This window comes from Vespa mandarinia, chromosome 4 (genome assembly GCF_050613455.1).
Source record: "Vespa mandarinia isolate Hongniang chromosome 4, ASM5061345v1, whole genome shotgun sequence".
Lineage (NCBI taxonomy): Eukaryota > Metazoa > Arthropoda > Insecta > Hymenoptera > Vespidae > Vespa > Vespa mandarinia.
Window position 1 is genome coordinate 8205034 of NC_140813.1, and position 18601 is coordinate 8223634.

Here is an 18601-nt window from a genome sequence, read left to right on the forward strand (position 1 = left end):
CGTTGTCCACGAAGTGGAAGATAACTTTCATATTGAACGTCGCTAATTCTTAATCTAAAGAAATTTATAAAATAGTGAATAGAATAGATTTCATACAACAATCGTGAAACTTTAACGTTATTGTCTAATGTATAAAAAAAAACAAAAAGCAAAAACATACGTATTTACGTTCGACGATCAGAATAATAGGAAAGTTATTGATGTTAATCTATATTATGGTTTTGGTTCAATGACGTTGGCCTTTGAATTTGGTTCAATAATTATCTTTGATAATTACATTTATTTCGAATATACAAATATATACGAAAACGCAAAATTTTTTTCTTATCTTTCAATACTAGTATAAGAAATGACGAATATCTATTTTCATATCTATGTAGAATATTTTTGCATAAGCGAACAAAACGTAAAATTTTCTATTCTAACGAAATGTACCTCGTAAATAGAAAGAAGATAGATCGAAGAGATAGAGTGTGTGAAAATATTTTTATTCTTCGATAGTGACTATTTTTCCTTTGATCTTGAACATTTTTTCCTTTCTTTTTTATTAAAAAAATTTCCTTACGACTAATCTCTAATTTGAAATTCTGCCATTTAATTTGTATGTATTATAATACTTATCCTGTTAAACAAATAATAATACAAAAATATTTGATCATTGTTTGAATAAAAAAAGAGTAATTTAAAAAAATGTATATGTATTCTACATTAGTACTATTGATTAATATATACAATAAATAAATATCATATAAGTTATTGATAAATGACAGAAAAATTAACATGTAGACATGTACATAAGATAAAGAACATAAACCAATAATCTGATCTGACTTAACAATAAATTTTTTTATGTTCTAACCAAGAATCAACCCTAGTAGTTGTGAATGCTAACGAGATATCGATAAGCAAATTAGTCGAACGACAACGATGGCCTCAACGGACGTTGCCGGATACCTTATACTTGGTGATCTTAAACGTCCATGTAAATAAACAGGGTCTTGGTTAATTCCCATAATTCAATTCCCATGATCCCCTATATAATAGCGATTGTCGCTGACCTCCTATTCAGACAAGCATTAGATGTACACTTCTTCGTACACGTGGTTCATCTCGACAGTTATTTTCCGTACAAAGGAAAAAAAGAAAAAAATAAAAAAAAGATGTGCAACGATGATATTGTTATACCGTTTATTGCCGATAAATTAATACGATAAACATTCGAAAAAGTGTTGGTGTTTTTATTTAATTGAACGAATAATAATCGAGGATACAACAAAAATGGATTGTCAAAAATCGGAGAAAGACATGGAAGCACCGCCAGAAAAGATGGAAGACATTGTTCTTCATCATACAAAACCATTGAATCTAGAAGAAAAGAAATATCTTTTGACTGTCGAAAGAGGTGATTTGTCAAATGTGAAAAGAATTCTTCAGGTAGCAAGCAAAGGTGAAATCAATGTAAGTTCGTGATCATTGGAGCTGTTTTCAAGTTCAATGTCAATGGAATTAGTCTTGAAGATTTTCTTTTAGGGTATGACTCTCGATATTAATTGCATGGATAGTCTCGGTCGTGGTGCATTAACGTTAGCGATAGAAGCAGAAAATCTTGAGATGATTGAACTTCTTATTGTAATGGGAGTGGAAACAAAGGATGCTCTTTTGTATGCCATCGATCATGAATTTGTCGAAGCCACTGAATTGTTATTAGAGTACGAGGAACTTTTGACAGCGAATGAGATTAACGAGCAGAAAGGTGCTTGATTATTTTCTTTTAATCGAACAATTTCGTTTCATTCTAATCATAAAATATGATATAGTGTCGAGCTTATTTGAAAATAATTATGATTTTTTTTTTCTTTCTTTTATTCAGAATTATTTGTTAATTTTTCTAATAACAATTAATAACATCCAAGTTCATTCATTTATTTGTCTAAATCTTATTTTATTCTTTGATCAAAAAACTATCATAGTTATTTCATATCTCGATAATTAATATTAATTGAATATATTTTCAAGTATAGTATAATTATATTAATATCATGTAAGTTATAGTACAAATTTTACATTACATAATTTTATATTAGAAATTCAGGTTACAGAGAGTTAATAATTGCAATTAATCGTACGATCGTTCAATTCATAGACGGCAAAGAAGTTGTTCATAGTTGGCAAAAAATCGATCCGGAGTCTGCTCGGTATCCAGCCGACATGACGCCATTGATACTAGCGGCGCAGCGGAATAACTATGAGATTTTGAAGCTGTTGTTGGATAGAGGAGCTACTTTACCGATGCCACACGACGTTAAATGTGGTTGCGAAGATTGTCTTCGGTCGACTGCAGGTCAAAAAAACAAAGCTACGTGATAAACAGTATAAAAAGATAGCTAGAGCAATGTTCTTATGTATTTTCATTATTCATTATCAGGTGACCCATTGAGACTCTCTTCGACTAGGATAAACGAGTATAAGGCATTGGCTAGTCCAAGTTTGATATCTCTCAGTTCTCCAGATCCTCTGATGACAGCATTCCAATTAAGTTGGGAACTCAAAGAGTTAGCTTTGACCGAACCAGAAAGTAGAAAGGAATATTTAGAACTTAGATGTCAAGTTGAGAAGTAAGTAGTATTTATTTGAAGTAAGTTCTATTTATTCGTTAAACATCGAATAAATAATTAAACCTCGACATTTTAATTAGATTTGCCGTTGATCTGTTGCAACAAGTACGAACTACGACAGAGCTAAATGTTATTTTGAATTATGATCCCGAGGAAGATAGTCTATCAACTAAACGATTGGCAAAACTTGAACAAGCGATACAATTTAAACAGAAGAGATTCGTCGCTCATTCTCATGTTCAGCAATTTATTGCAGCTATTTGGTAGAGTTTTGTTTTCTTAAATCAATATGGATAAGTCAGAGATATTTGTTACAATTCGATCTTATTTTATTATATTATTTCTCTTTCTTTTTTAAAGGTACGAAGGTGTCCCTGGATTTCGAAGAATGACCAATGTTCAAAAATGTTGGATATTACTGAAAACAGCCCTCATGTTTCCCTTTTATTGTATAATATATTTTTTCACTCCGGAATCAAAGATGGGCCAACTCTTGCGAAGACCATTCGTCAAATTTTTAGTACACGCATCATCCTATTTATTTTTCTTATGTGAGTGAATTAAATTTCATTCGAATATTATTTCATTAGTAAAGTTCACCATTTTTTCAATTTAATCTTCGTTTTAGTTATACTGATCTTAGTATCGCAACGTGTGGAAATAGAAGTCGTGAAAATTTTTGGGAATGAAGAAACCAAAAAGAATCTTGAGATTCAAATAGCTCGACAAAGAGGTGCAGCGCCATCACCACTAGAGTTCGTGATAGTCTTGTACGTTCTAGGATTTATATGGCAAGAGACAAGAGAGGTAAAAAATATTACTTAAATCAAATAAGAAAGAATTTCATTTTCAATGAATTTAGCTGAAAATAATATTTAATTATTTTATATAAATATATATATATATATATATATATATATATATATATATATTGCAATATTTATATAATATTTATTATTTTAAATATAAATTAAATAATACAATATTTATTTAAAAATAAAATTCTACATAATATAATATTTTATGAGTATGTTTGTATATATAGTATATAATTATTATATGTGTATATATAATATTACTATATACATAAAAAGTGCAACTAATTATATATTTAACAAAACATATTGTTTACAATCGCTGTTAATTTTCAGGTTTATGTCGATGGCTTGAAAGCATATCTTCGAAATATGTGGAACTTCATCGACTTTACCAGAAATTCCCTTTACGTTCTAACAGGATTTCTACGAGGTGCCGCTTATTTTCGACAGGCAGCAGAAATCGATATGGATCCATCAGCTGCACTAATACCAAGAGAAAGCTGGAGTGACTTTGATCCACAGTTGATTGCTGAAGGTCTTTTTGCAGCAGCAAACGTGTTTAGTGCTCTCAAATTGGTACACCTGTTCAGCGTGAATCCGCACCTTGGACCACTTCAAATATCCTTGGGCAGAATGGTGATTGACATAATCAAGTTCTTCTTCATTTATACGCTAGTCCTATTCTCCTTTGCCTGTGGCTTGAATCAATTGTTATGGTACTTTGCTGAGTTGGAGAGAAAGAAATGTTACAATGACATTGCTGATCCAACTTGGGATGCAGGCAGTGATTCTTGTATGAGATGGAGAAGGTAAAAAAATAATACTTTATATAACAGTTGCATCTGATAAACTTACAAAACAAATTAACTTTTGTCTTTGTCTGTTAATAGATTTAGCAATCTATTTGAAACCTGTCAGAGTCTATTTTGGGCTAGTTTCGGAGGAGTTGGTATAGATAGTTTTGAACTGACAGGTAAATATTAAAACTTCCATTTAATTTTAATTGGATTCATTATATTAAGTAATTATTTGTAGGAATCAAAACGTATACCAGATTCTGGGGTCTCTTAATGTTCGGTTCCTACTCGGTTATTAACGTAATCGTTCTTTTGAATCTTCTGATCGCCATGATGAGCAACAGTTATGCTGTCATCGAAGTAAAACCCACGAAATATATTTAACAGTATTGATAGTGTTTTTTTAACATATTTTAATTAATTGTTTTATAGGAACACGCGGACACGGAATGGAAATTTGCTAGAACGAAGTTATGGATGAGTTATTTTGAGGAAGGTGGTACTCTTCCTCCACCATTCAATATTTTTCCCCCACCAAAATTATTCCTCAAATTTTGCGGCTTATCAAAGAAAAAAAATAACGTGCATGACGATATTACAAATCGACGTTCACAAAATCAAAAGTAAATTTTTGTTATTAATAATAACATATTTGAATTTGTTAATATAGAGACAATGATTATTTTCTTTGTCATTTTAGATATGGTATTGTAATGAGAGCTTTGGTATGGAGATATGTGGTTAATTCACATTCCGTACATGAAACGGAACCCGTTACAGAGGATGACGTACACGAATTGAAATCCGACATTTCATCGTGGCGTTGCGAACTTCTTGATATTTTACGTAGAAACGGCATGGACATCGCTGGAATCAATACCAAAGAGAGAAGTCTATATTCTCTTTCTTGACTTTAGAAAAAAAAAAGAAAGTAAAAAAAGAAAAACAATTTAAATTCCAAAAAAATAATGTTATGTTGTTTCATTCGTTAACAGCTGTACTGGGTAGGAAGATGAGAATATGGGAGAGAAGATTGATGAAGGATTTCCAAGTGGCAGGGCCTTTCACTAAATCAATAGAGGATGCTGCACAAGAAGAATTGACTCTTCTTCAACCTACCGAAGGCGAGGATAATGTTGCTAGGTGGAAGAGAGTTGCTAGATTGGCGGTATTAAAATCAACTCAACATCGTTGGGGCCAAGTAAATATTTTTTTGCTAACATAAAATAATAATGTAAATTACTATTTCTATTCTAAAATAGAATAACAATATCAAATACAATATTATAACAAGAAATAATAACAAAAAATATTTAATAGGTCGTGAATAGCGCGATTCGAAGCTCTCAAATCGGTAAAAGTTATAGCAGAGCATCTTTACAAAGTCAACAGAATTTAATGAGAGCAATAGAAGAAGCACGAAAGTTAACAGCTAAAGCTTCACTAACTCCAATTGAACCAATACAATTACCACAAAGTACAGAAGCAACGATACTTCATGTACTTCATGACATTGTTGAGACTGATAATTATGTTAGAAATGATGTGCCGATATTGACAGTAACGGGTGAGCCTGATCAGGTGATCAAAATTAAAATTCTCATCAATTCGATTTTATATTGTAGATAAGTATAATGTTATAGTGGTATTAATCGTTGCATTATTGGGTTACGCTAATATAATTAGGTACGCTTTTTTTTTTATCTCAACATATATCTGGACTTATATGTTATTACATTAATCTGTTAACCAGAAAAGATTTTCGATAGACGTATGAAATATATTTTGATTAAAAATGAAATTGTTAGGACGGAGATATGAAACTTTGAATAAATCGTAAAATGAAGAATTGAGACATATGTTTTTCTTAATTCGAGTAAAAAACAAATTCATTCTTTTATCAGGATAAAAACGAAATCTTTGTGACGACTTAACTCGTCATCCCTGGTCAATAGGTTAAACATATTTTTGTTTGGATATTCTACAATTACTAATCAAACCCAAGTTAAATACATTGATGACAAACATATATTTAATTTACAAAATGAATAATTAATATTTAAGTAGTCGTATAATTAATTAAGTAATTAAAATGCATAATTAATATAAAATATCTAGCCAATTATCTAGCCTTTGCCGTAATTTATTTTGAACTAAACTAAAGTGCAAATCAAAATGAAATGACATACATTTTTCATTTAACAGCAATCGCAGATCATGTCGACTGTTGGCTATATCGATGAAAAATCCAAACGAAATTATCAATCCATCGTACCGGCACGAGTATCGTCATCGCAACCAACTAACAAAAAGGATGAAAATATTTATATGGTAAGTACTCAAGGTCAAAGTTCCTCGAACGTAATGCAGACGAAGATACCAATGAAGAAGGAATCTAGCAAGGTCACGCCCAGTTCACCGAAGTGCAATCAAATTAAAACAAACAATGCGCTTGTTTCTACCAACATTAATAATACGGGAGATTCTGGAATAATAATATCACGATCAAGAGCTACTCTCAGTCCAAGAAAAATCGTGGATGGTTCCAAAATCAATAAATCGGACAGCAAAAGTCATAAAGAGGAAGACAAACAGAGATTGGTGAACATAATGCCAAAGTCACCACGTTTTTCTACGAGTAGATCACCTAGAAAAGGGGGATGGCTTTAAATAATGTTACAAAGACTCTTTTTTTATTGTCACTTGCAATTATATCTTTATCGCAAACAAAATTGTATAATGAAAATGAAATATACATACATATATATATACATATAGAAGTGTGGAAAAAAAGATGCAATATATACGTCGAATAATAAATGATATAAAAATAACAAAGACCTGTTTACTGAACTAATTTTGTTAGTTAAATTTAGTAAATTTCTTTAGTAAATTTCTCTTTTCAATTTCCCTGATCGTACTAGCAATATTTATTCATTTTATTTCTTTTTCTATTTCTGTTTTTACACAAACGTATATGAAGTAACCCATTCATCCAATAAAAACGACAATTCATACACTTAACAATGGTAAATAAAAAAGCAGATAATAATTCAGTAAAAAACTAATCTATTTATCGTTCACTATGGAAATTTTTTTTAAAAAGAAAAAAATATTAATGTAAAATATTAATGTTTGAAATTATTATGAACGAAGGTATGATAAATGAAGAAATCTTCCGATATCTTGAAAAAGAAGCGTTTAAAAGAAAATTTATAAAAAATTGCAAGGTTAAGTAATACTTAAGTGCTAAGATAATACTTAGTAAAATTTAGTAATACACTTAGTTATATATGACCCTGTATGTACTTATAAAATATTAATTGTCGAATATATCTATCTTTTAATAAATAATCTATATTTCATATAAAATTTCTTAGAAATATTATTTGCGAAAAAAAATTATTGAAAGCATATAAATATATTAATATCGAAAATTTGTATAATATTCGTAATTCAAAAAAAAAATTAAGAGCGCGAAAATTCTTTTTATAAAAGAAAACATACGTTATAGAACATTTCATGAATATTCTAATTCTCTATATAATAATTTTTTTTTATTGCTGTTTGAAAATAAAGCTTTTATGAATTCCACCTTCTATAACTCTCGATTCATCGTGATCAATAGGGAAAAAAAATTATCAACGGGATTGGTCGATTCGTATACAATGATTGATTCACATTATTATATGGATTATTGGATAATATTTGAACAATAATAAAATATATTTTCCTATTTTCTTTTATGCTTATCGTTTTTTTCATTTTCATTATTTTCTTTCTTTCTTTTTTTGTTCTAGATTATAGAGATACATTATATCTTACATCATCGATATTTTCTATTATAATGTTTAAGAAAAATTCATATTTGTCACGCGACCATCGATATAATAAAGATTACATTCTTTATAAATAATTATATTAACGACGCAATTTGAGATTCCATTAAAAAAAAAAAAAAAAAACTATTCTTAAATACTTAAATATTCACCTATATATGTATACATGTTTTGTATACATTTTTAATACGTATAATATTATTATTATACTTATTACGTATTAGTATATACTTATAATATTTTTATATAACTATATATACATGTACATTAATACATATATTATAATCTTCTACACAAGAATACATTCACCTAAGAATAGGTACGACTGAATAAAGAGTTTACTTAGCGGCTGATTAAGATGAGTGTACGTATTTACATAATGAAAGTAAAGACAAGTGATCGATAATGTCGACCTTGTCTGCGAAAAAAAAAGTTGATTTTATGCCTAATATATATTTACATAAATATATTTATCGATTGTAGATTGTGCAATGGATCGATTAGATAATACGAGATTGAAAATTACTCCTATAAATTTTAAACGATTTCCTTTGGTTTTTTGTTTGTCGAAGGTTTTTGAGGTAATAGGATGACCAATGCAGCAGCGACTGAAAATAAATTTTCGGATATATATTTTGGAATGTATTTAAACTAATTGTTTTTCTTTTTTTTTTTTCAAGAATTCAATTTTTCGTGAATGAAATCATTTTTTTATACTCACACAAACAAGCCGAACCAATCATAATGAATGGTCCTAAACAAGACAGTCCAAATAGAACTGGGAACAAAAGATTGCCAATCACTGCACCACATCTTCCCATCGTCATGGCTGTACTAACTGCCATAGTTCTGAAAAGACAAGTATTATAATAATTGTAATTTTTTCATTATATGAATAAAAAATATGGTGCCTGCAGATAGGTAACATTTCGTATTTTGCCGATAATGTCATTTGCGAACAGTAATGAGTAAAAGAAAAATTTTTTTCTAAACGCCTGACGATAGGCAACACTTCATATAAGAAAGTTTTTTTATTATAATCGTATTAAGATGGTTTATCTATCATGAGAGATTTCATTATCACCTTACAAACGTATAAAACTTATTTTTCACAATTAAATCCTGATAATTGATCGAATAAGTGTTTTAAAAAACATTCATTAACAACATTATCGATGAAGCAAAGAGTCTTGCACTTCTTTAGGCGTGATATTTAATATTACAAACATTTGAAAAATAGATATAATTGATTAATAATAATCTTAAAACAATAAATAAAATCATTTGACATTCTTAACTCGTATATTTACCTAAGACAAGTTGGAAAATTGTCGACGATGATATTAACTACTGTGGCACCACCGATACTCGACATTGCTACAAATACAGATGATAATCCCAATATTCCATTTGTATCATCCGCCCAATAAAGAGATCCGCAACAAGATGCTGCCACGAGGAAACATATTGCTAAAACGAAAGAATTATTTTACCGCTTAATTCCACTTTGTTATTCTGGAACTTTCGAGTCATTTTTCTTCGATAAATTAAGAATTCAAAGAGAAAAACATTTATCTCCTGAAAACGTTACAAATTAGCATCACCAAGAGGAGAGAGTTTATTGCACGAATCGTGAATTCCAACGAACGAACGTCAGAGATAACCTCAATTAAAGAAATCAAATTAATCATTTCATAAATAATGAATAATTCAAAAAAATTATATACGTAACTATTAACGTACGTCGTATGTCATTCGAGAAGCATACAAAATTATATCAAAATATACTTAATTAAAGAACCAATAATATTTTGAATCGTATTAATTAATCTGCATTATCAAGAGAAGAGTTACTATGTGAATTAACATAATATTTTTTTCTATTTAAATACCCATTAATTTTTTCTTCCCAACGACAGTTATCAACGTGCCAGCCAAAGTGTAGCCAATGACACCAGTAAGAGCGATGACTATAGAATTAACGAAGACTGTCGAATTTAGTTCTGTCTGAGGAAATAAAAAAGAAAAGATTAAGTGATCACCCAATCCATCTTATCCATTTAATTAATTATTCAATTATTTATGTAAAAAATACCGAAACACACGCGACGACGGCCTCGGCAGTAGAGTTCACAATTACTGTAACATTATCATTACTCTTTTCTGGACTGTTCAACATGTAACAGAAGGATGGTTGAGAACCCATTTGATCTTTTAGTACGTGATTGACTTTGTAACTTTCTATCAGAGAAAATAATTGTGGCATCCATAATCTCAAAGAATTCGATCTGCGTTAAAATAATTAATTGATTAATTACTTATTAATTATTTTTATTATATTGAAGTATTATTTTCAATATAGTTATTGGTTACATTTATTAATTAATTATTAATTATTTCAATTTTGATTTAAATTCTTTTAGCTGATCTGATTATAAAAGAGAAATCATTCGTCGAAAAAATTTTTAAGGAGATTAAGAAATCGAGTTAAGGTTAAATGAATTTACATTTAAAATAATTCTTATCTCGAAGAAAAATTATCTTTTTATTTACCCTATCGTTGCTCCAAGTTGAATCAAAGATATAACTACGAGATTAAACACGTTTGGAGGTAAAAATAATGGCTTGATTTGTTTCCAAGATGACAGTATTTTCTCTTTCCATTTATCACCCGGTAATTTTATGGAGTATTCGTCCTCTAAGTCCTTTATCTATCGAATAACCAAGAATTTGAATAAAGAATTAAACGAAAGATATATGATGAAATGATAATAATCTCATATGAGCGAAAGATAATAATCTCATATGATTACTGATAATTTTAACTTATATATACGTTTTTTAAACGATGTAACGCGTTTTAAGGAAAACATACCTATCATTCCATACAAAATATATTACTTTTTAAAATAATCTTTCTGTCTTTAATATAAAGTCAAATATCGTAATATTTTATTTTTAAAAGAACTACAGGCAAAGATTATTAAAAATTGTAAAAATTACAGAAGTTATACTTATTATATAAAATATGAAAGAAAAAATCGGATAAAATCGAAGTGTATGCAAAAATTATAGTACATTGTTTTTAACTTTCATATTTCAGCACACACTTCATAATGTATGAGTATTCTTTAAACGTGATAAGTAATTGAATAGAATGATAATTTCAAGGAATATACTGCAATTTTTTTAGAGTTTCCTCTAGAAAATAAAATAATATCATTTCGATCAATTGTACTGTTTTAAAGATATAAAATAGGAATGTGCATTACGATATTACATAAGTATTATTAATATTTTTAAATGGCTATAAAATTTGCTAATTTTAATAACTTAAAAAATCTTTTTACGTATATTTACTTGAGACTAAAATAGATAACATATCGAAGATAATGAAAAGTGATAAAAACTTTAATAAAATAAAAAATAAAATAGCTTATAATTGACTTATAATTAACTCACAAATAATTTCAAATTATTTTAATACGATAGATGTTCTTTACGTAATAGTTAAATTCGAAATATTTTTCATAATTAAATCTTGATAACATACCAGATAAGTATCTGCTGGCTTTCCAGTGTTGACTGAATATATTTTCTGAAAGATTGCGAGAGCTTCTTCACGACGACCTTTCAATAGAAGAAATCGTGGACTTTCAGGAAAGAAAAAAATTGTTATACATGCCAAAAAAGCTGGAAAAGAGCAAATTGCCAAAAAAACTCTCCAGGATTTAATTTCAATTAAGCCATTTAAGAGACTCCAATTCCATTTTTGTGGTATAATTAGCCATGCTATACCTGCAAAAAAAAATAATCAAATAATTATTATTATCGTTTTTTAATTAAATAAGAGTAATTAGAATGTTATGAATAAAAAAAAACTAAAAATATTGAATAACATATACATATGCATATATTAATCTTCAGAGATTTTAATTTTTCTCTCTCTTTTTTCTTTTTCTTTTTATTTTTTTTTCATTTTCTTTTTTATTTTATATTTCGATTACTTACACGGCAAGGAAATGTTTCCAAGTGAGAAAAAAACACCCAACCACATGTAAGTACGTGAACGATGATTCTCATCGTGTACTTCCGCCAGATAAGACATCAACGCTGCATAAGGACCAGATATGCTGCAAATAACGGACGATAGGATTAAAAATTGAATAAATAATTGAAAACATTTCAAGGGTCTTGAACAGATAAAAATCTTTATCTGTATTGATAATTGAAATTCTATAAGAACTTTCTTGTTCGAAAGTTCTCACAATTCCGTTATTATGAACAAAAAATGAAACGTTTTACGGTTTCCAAAAAATATTATCTTCTATGCCCGTATCATTAACCGAGTCGAATAAAGTTCAACGTACTGGTGAGTTAATCAAGCGCTAACTAAAAAATTGAAAAGTGACGATTAAATATAGCTGCCTCGTCAACTCACCAACTCGAACTTTTTGCCAATAACGAAAACGTTCGTTACCTTGGTAAAAGATAAATCACAGTTCATCCTAAACAATTGTCAAACAATTCGTGGAAAATGATTGATGATCGAATTCAATTGAAAGTTCAATTGTCATTACGTGCATGAAATTTTATTGATTAACAAAATTAAAAAGAAAAGAAAATACAGACGGATCCGTAGATTTGTCTGCGGTCTATTGTCGACTTACATCGATCCTTCGAAAAATTTGATAAGTATTAATAGCCAAGATGTGTGCGAGAAACACGTAGCCAATGTGATAAAACCGGTAAGCATATATCCGTAAAACATTATCCTTTTGCGTCCAAACGTGTCAGCCATGAATCCCCATAGAAAGTTAGTACTGATCATACCTAGAAACAATGATACTGATCAAAACAATATAAATATATTTATTATTTGTCATCCTTCGAACATAAAATTTAGTTTTTCTAATTAAAAAACGAACTACGTTCGTTTGTGTACCACCTGCAAAGGACATGGAATTGAGCAGGCCCTTGTCAAACATGGTGAGTTCAAGATCACATTCGGCTGACGGTAGAACATAGGCTGTCGACGAAGATGAAAATATGCTGGCACAACTGGCCGGCAGTACAGCCAGCAGTAATAAATAATTGAACTTTCCATAACCTAAGAATTCGATAAATAATGAGAATATGTTATCAAATGTTACGTGCGATTCTTCGATTATTCGCGAATGATAGATCGAAGAAAAGAAAATAGAAGAGAAAAAAAATTTCTAAAAAAAAGAAAAGAAAAAAGAAAGAAAAACAAAAAGAAAAAAAGAAATAGAAATAAAGACACGGTTGGAATAATGGTTGATTACTATACTTTCGTACAGTCTCTTGTTAGTTATACGTTTTTCTTTTATGATTACGTGTAAGTGTATATGATTATATGTTTCTCCGAAAGATTCAAGAGAATCTTATACAAGAGAAAGAGCGTTTAGGTCGAAGATAACAACTATGAAGAAAGATACATAAGTTGCAAGATACAACGTTTGTATACCTACCTGATGAGCATATCGCACGTTCAAAATCTGCTGGTCCAGAATCCGCAGACTTCACGTCCTCACCTTCAAGTTAGAAACAGATGAACGGGCATAATGTAGTAAAGGAAGAGGAAAAAAAAGGACAATAAAGAAATGTATACTTGATAAATAAGAAACAAAAAATTCGTGTTAAAAGTATTCTTCTTCAAAATGACTCTTCACAATTGCAATTAAGAAATAATGTAATAAAAAAAAAAAGTAATTAACACTACAGAAGGACTAAATCTGTCAAAATGACAGATATTTAACTTCTACTTTAAAAATTATTTATAATTATAATTTATATTATTATTATTTATAAATAATAAGATTATTTATAATTATTAGAGAAAGGTTAACTGTATTGCTCATTAAGTGTTAACCGCAAAATTTAATAATAATTTCATTAAAAGAAATTTTTTTTTTTTCAGGTACTTTGTCAAATTGACAAAGATAAAAAAAAATAGATTTCTAGTGTTAATAAATAAATATATGAATCGTTTGTATAAAAAACAAAACACCTACTACAACGCATGCGTTTGTAATAAAATATCGAGAACATTTGGAAAATCCGTTTGAAAACCATTGTCTTCCTCTCGCACGGCCGAAATACAAATTTTTCACTCACTAATGAATCGTTTAGACGATACAAATTTTCTGTAGAATTCACAACATTTCATGTCTTACATAAGCTCAATGTCTTATCGAAATTTCAAGAAATTTCACGAAAATATCAATCATTCGATACCGCAAAATAAAACAGAAAAAGGATAAAAGAAGAAAGAGAAAGAGAGAGAGAGAGAGAGAGAAAGAGAGAGAGATAAAGAAATTAAAGTTCACCAAATCGTGATTTTTAAAATTCCATTAATCTATCAAGTGCTTATATACAGAATGAAATTCCATTCGTTCATTAATAAAAAAAAATACACACAATACTTATATTCGCACGATATAATTAACTTCACTACCGAATATAGTATATAGCACAATTTGACACATCAATCACAGTATTTTTGTTTTACATGAAATAAATATATTCCGGATATTGTCTTTCCCAGCAAGCACAATGAACACGGATAAAATTAATCTTTCCTTTTCTTTTCTGTTTCAATTCCATCGAATCCTTTTTCAACGGTAAACAAATAAATTTTGTCACTAATTGAAAAAACATTAATTATTCAGACTTCTTTGTAACTATTTCAAATTTAATTGTTCGTCTATTTCTCTTTCATTTTTCTATTTCGCACACCATTTCAGATTTTCATTAATTCTCTTTCTCTTTCTCTCTCTCTCTCTCTCTCTCTCTCTCTTTCTCTCTCTATATCTCTATCTATCTATTTTTCTCTTTTTATCCCTTTGTTTCTTTCTTTCTCTCTCTCTCTCTCTTTCTCTCTCTCTCTCTCGCACTCTCTCTCGCTCTCCCACTTTCATTCACTCTTCAGTACACTCAATATGCGATTTTGAATTTTTAAAAGATTTAAAAAGAATGGTTAAAAGTGATTTCTTAAAAGAGATTTTGATAGATAGATATAGACCGTGCAAGATAAACTCGACAAGAATCGCGGTTGACTGAAGTGATTCTGTAATAGAAAAGGAAAGGGAATCGTCCTAGAACGTACTTACGATCTCTAGAACCTGTTTTTGTTCGATTAATTTATTCGTAATGTAAATACATCAATATTTACTATGCCGTTAGTTTCAATACGTATGAACTCATCTCACCGTTAACAATCATTGTCTTCTTTTGCAGATATTTTCTGAGGCACGAGGAAGTCTGCTCTTTTTGTAATTCTTTACGAATAACTATCGTAGTTCTCACTATTTCAATGAATCAAGGATTATTATATCTTCTTTAAATAAAATTTGACAGAGAAGAAGCATTAAATTGTGCCCACTTTTTAAATAATTTAACACAATACTATTGAGAAAATGAATAATTTACGCTTAACGTTTCGTGAAATGCTTATATTTAAATAAAATGACAAGCACTTTGAATGATAAATGAAATATCAGTTGTAGTAAATAATTAGTATTATCTTGTAATTCTTCATGAGTCACAATTTTTTTAAATATTTTTATCTGCATTTTATTTTTATTGGCACATAAATATATATATATATATATTTATGTGCCAATTTTTTTCGTTCGTCAAATAATGAAAGATTAAGAAAATTCTAAATTATTACAGATAATGTAATGAAATTTGATTAAAAATATTTGAAAATACACGAAAGCTGCAAAATTTATTATATTATTATTATTAGACAACATAATTAATTTCTCATGAAATGTAACTAATCATTAATTATTATTTTTTACATATTCCTTATACATCTTCTCAAAGTAAATCATTATTATCGTAATGAACAAAGATATTTACTTTTTCAGTTCGTAGAATTCTTTCTACGATAATAAAAAAGCTTAAAAAAAATCACAGATACATACACACACTCACAAAGTCACTTTTAAGATTCGTCTAAAAACATCACAAAAGAAAATATTTCGTATGTTTTATATTTCCACTTTTTTTTGTTATTAATTAAAAAAACATTGTAAAATTTTCAAGGAAATTGTCTCTATTTCTAAACGTTTTGCGTATAATAATGAGTAATAAACATGTAATTTGTTAAGAAGTAAACGAAGCAGTATAAGAAATTATATTCTTACTATATATAAATATAATAACAATGTCTATTATATTTCTTATTTTTCTAAGAATAAGTTTAAAATTTCACATATGATGGAAAATTGAAAATTACGAAAATGTGAAATAGAAAGGTATTCCTCTGGTTTCGAAGTTAGAAGCCGTAATGAAATAAATTTACTCGTGATTCTAAACATACGTGACGTCTTCTCAAAATATTCGAACTGATGAGATAAACAGGATTTCACGTTGACTTCGTACTTTTGAATCACTGAATAAACTCGCTTCACGATGTAAGTGCCATGACGCGCCGAGTGAAAATTAGATAGTGAGAACAATTGAAATTTGTTTCTAAGAACGGAAAGAAGCTATTTGAAAATACTTATATTTTCTATGTACACTTATTTCCGTATCATTAAACGAAATTGTGAAATAGAAATAAACGTGCTTATACACAGATAACAAGCATGTATATTATAAATTATACATATATTTTTTTTCCAATATAAAAATATTTAACACATTGCCGCACACTTTTAATTTGACAATCGTGCTCAGAAACACATGTTTTTTTTTTCAATTGTTTATGACTGCCATATGAAATTGAGCGTCAGTCGTCATGTGCAAGACGGCTATAGCCGTCATTTGCCTAAATGCCTATATCGCCAAAAATCAATTAGATTTATATCTATATATATATATATATATATGTCATAATCTGCATAAACTTTAGTTGTATTCAAATCTAATTGTTTTGTCAAACTTTAATGGTGCTGTTATAGTTACATACAACATAAAGTGCTAAAGAAAGATGAAATGAATAACACTTGCCTTTGGGCTGTACTACTGAAGTCATTAAATATATCCTTTTGTACGAATATCACTCTGATCCTCTTCTGCTTTTTTTTTGAAACGTCGTTCTATTGTCACGATAGATTAAAAAATAGAGAGAGATAACACAATGTTTTTCTCAACTTTTCGATTATCTTCTTCTCTTTTTCTTTCTTATTTCTCATGAACAACAAAAAACTTGTTCATGAAGAGAGGTTTGTACGAGAACATAAAAAGAAGAACAAAGATTAAAAAAGTGGAGAAAAAAGAAAAAGGAAGGGAGAGAAAGAGAAAGAGAAAGAGAAAGAGAAAGAGAAAGAGAAAGAGAAAGAGAAAGAGAAAGACAGATAGACGGAAGACGGAAGGATACTGAACGTCCAAATGTATCAGCGCTTTCCTGTGAACATGTCAGTCAAACTGTTGATTTCACATTAAAAGCATACTCGAGCAAAAGCAACTGACAATAAGCAATCTTGGTATCGAAGATGGTAAACGGTGGGGTTGAGAACAGGTTAGTGAAATAATATGGAATCGAAGAGGGAAGAATCAATCTCTCTCTCTCTTTCTCTTTCTCTCTCTCTCTCTCTCTCTCTCTCTCTGTCTGCTATTCCACCCACACGTAATTTCCCGAAGAATCGAGAAAAAAAATGAATAAATACATGTTATTCAAATGATTCTATTGAATATGTGATTATAAAATCATTATAAACCATCAAAGATTATAAAGGATAATTTCGAAATGTTAAAAAATTTGCGCCGAAATTATTAATTTAATTATTTCTACATATATTACATTTCAGTTTCGCTCAAAAATCGATCTGCGGCAATCCGTTTGAATAATTATTGATATGTTACGTAGGTTTTAACGGAAAGTAAAATAAAAAATTAATCTAAATGTTCTAAGGTTAATAATTCTAATGATAATCAAATGTATATGCATATATTTATATATATGTTTTTACATGTATTATATATACAAATATCATACATATTCAATACATTTTATTTCTGAAGGAGAACTAAAATTATCTTAACTTGTTGTCAATGAAACTAGATGCTAACGTAATTATTCAAATATAATTCTTAAGTCATCCACCTAAAGAACGACTTCGTGTGACCTGAAAATGATTATGCATACAAGCGCATACTTGTGCATAGGATTTGTGTATGAGGTTTCTTTTAATATTTTTTATATCTTTTTCAGGTCTTCCTCATATTTCTTTCTTTTTTTCACTTATATTAATTGTAATATTTTTTTAATATATCATCGGAATGATTATTTTTCTTTCAAATGAAAAAGAATGAAATTATTTACAGTATTGATTTTCTTTAATGATCCTGAAAAAAAAATTTGTCAAAAGATTTTTTGAATAGGATTTCTAATGTATCGTTCCGATATATGATACATCAAAAATTCAAATAAATATTTTTCCGTCCTTGAGATATTACATAACTTACAATTACACAAATAAAGTAGCAACAAATAATGAAGCAAAGAATTTTCGATGTAAATGTCGAACGTCGTTACAAGCTGACAAATATGCACT

The 18601-nt window shown here is 28.8% G+C and overlaps 2 protein-coding genes across 6 annotated transcripts; one reads left to right on the forward strand and one right to left on the reverse strand.

Moving 5' to 3' along the window:
• The first annotated feature begins 1079 nt into the window (after positions 1-1079).
• Positions 1080-7047, forward strand: trpl (transient receptor potential-like). 2 transcript variants are annotated; one of them, XM_035869417.2, is made up of 15 exons: positions 1080-1458; positions 1531-1753; positions 2144-2341; positions 2426-2615; positions 2696-2878; positions 2976-3166; positions 3244-3422; positions 3767-4242; positions 4324-4406; positions 4469-4590; positions 4663-4853; positions 4931-5121; positions 5226-5431; positions 5551-5811; positions 6436-7047. In XM_035869417.2, the coding sequence occupies exons 1-15, from the start codon at positions 1279-1281 to the stop codon at positions 6898-6900; spliced, it is 3339 nt and encodes a 1112-aa protein (XP_035725310.2). In that variant the 5' UTR covers positions 1080-1278; the 3' UTR covers positions 6901-7047. The 2 variants fall into 2 exon arrangements, with proteins under 2 accessions (XP_035725310.2, XP_085512735.1); XM_085656609.1 differs by having other exon boundaries at positions 5551-5797; positions 6436-6624.
• Positions 7048-8213: 1166 nt separating this feature from the next.
• On the reverse strand, positions 8214-17485 carry LOC118443009 (synaptic vesicle glycoprotein 2B). 4 transcript variants are annotated; one of them, XM_035869393.2, is made up of 13 exons: positions 15960-16087; positions 15302-15397; positions 13562-13624; positions 13018-13179; positions 12740-12902; positions 12081-12202; positions 11623-11867; positions 10623-10780; positions 10165-10357; positions 9962-10076; positions 9380-9539; positions 8791-8918; positions 8214-8677 (listed from the first exon to the last, which is right to left on the reverse strand). In XM_035869393.2, coding segments are annotated over exons 1-13 (1677 nt in total). In that variant the 5' UTR covers positions 15961-16087; the 3' UTR covers positions 8214-8606. The 4 variants fall into 4 exon arrangements, with proteins under 4 accessions (XP_035725286.1, XP_085512774.1, XP_035725291.1 ...); XM_085656648.1 differs by lacking the exons at positions 15302-15397; positions 15960-16087 and adding exons at positions 14105-14236; positions 14511-15239; XM_035869398.2 differs by lacking the exons at positions 15302-15397; positions 15960-16087 and adding exons at positions 14105-14236; positions 15115-15132.
• Positions 17486-18601: the final 1116 nt, after the last annotated feature.

Coding starts and splice junctions, on each gene's coding strand:
- trpl (XM_035869417.2), top strand. CDS start 1,279: ATGGATTGTCAAAAATCGGAGAAAGACATGGAAGCACCGCCAGAAAAG. Junction 2,879..2,975: donor CAATTTATTGCAGCTATTTG/GTAGAGTTTTGT, acceptor TCTTTTTTAAAG/GTACGAAGGTGTCCCTGGAT. Junction 4,591..4,662: donor ACAGTTATGCTGTCATCGAA/GTAAAACCCACG, acceptor ATTGTTTTATAG/GAACACGCGGACACGGAATG.
- LOC118443009 (XM_035869393.2), bottom strand. Junction 13,625..15,301: donor GAAGACAATGATTGTTAACG/GTGAGATGAGTT, acceptor TCTAACTTGAAG/GTGAGGACGTGAAGTCTGCG. Junction 8,919..9,379: donor AATTTTCCAACTTGTCTTAG/GTAAATATACGA, acceptor TTGTCTTTTCAG/AACTATGGCAGTTAGTACAG.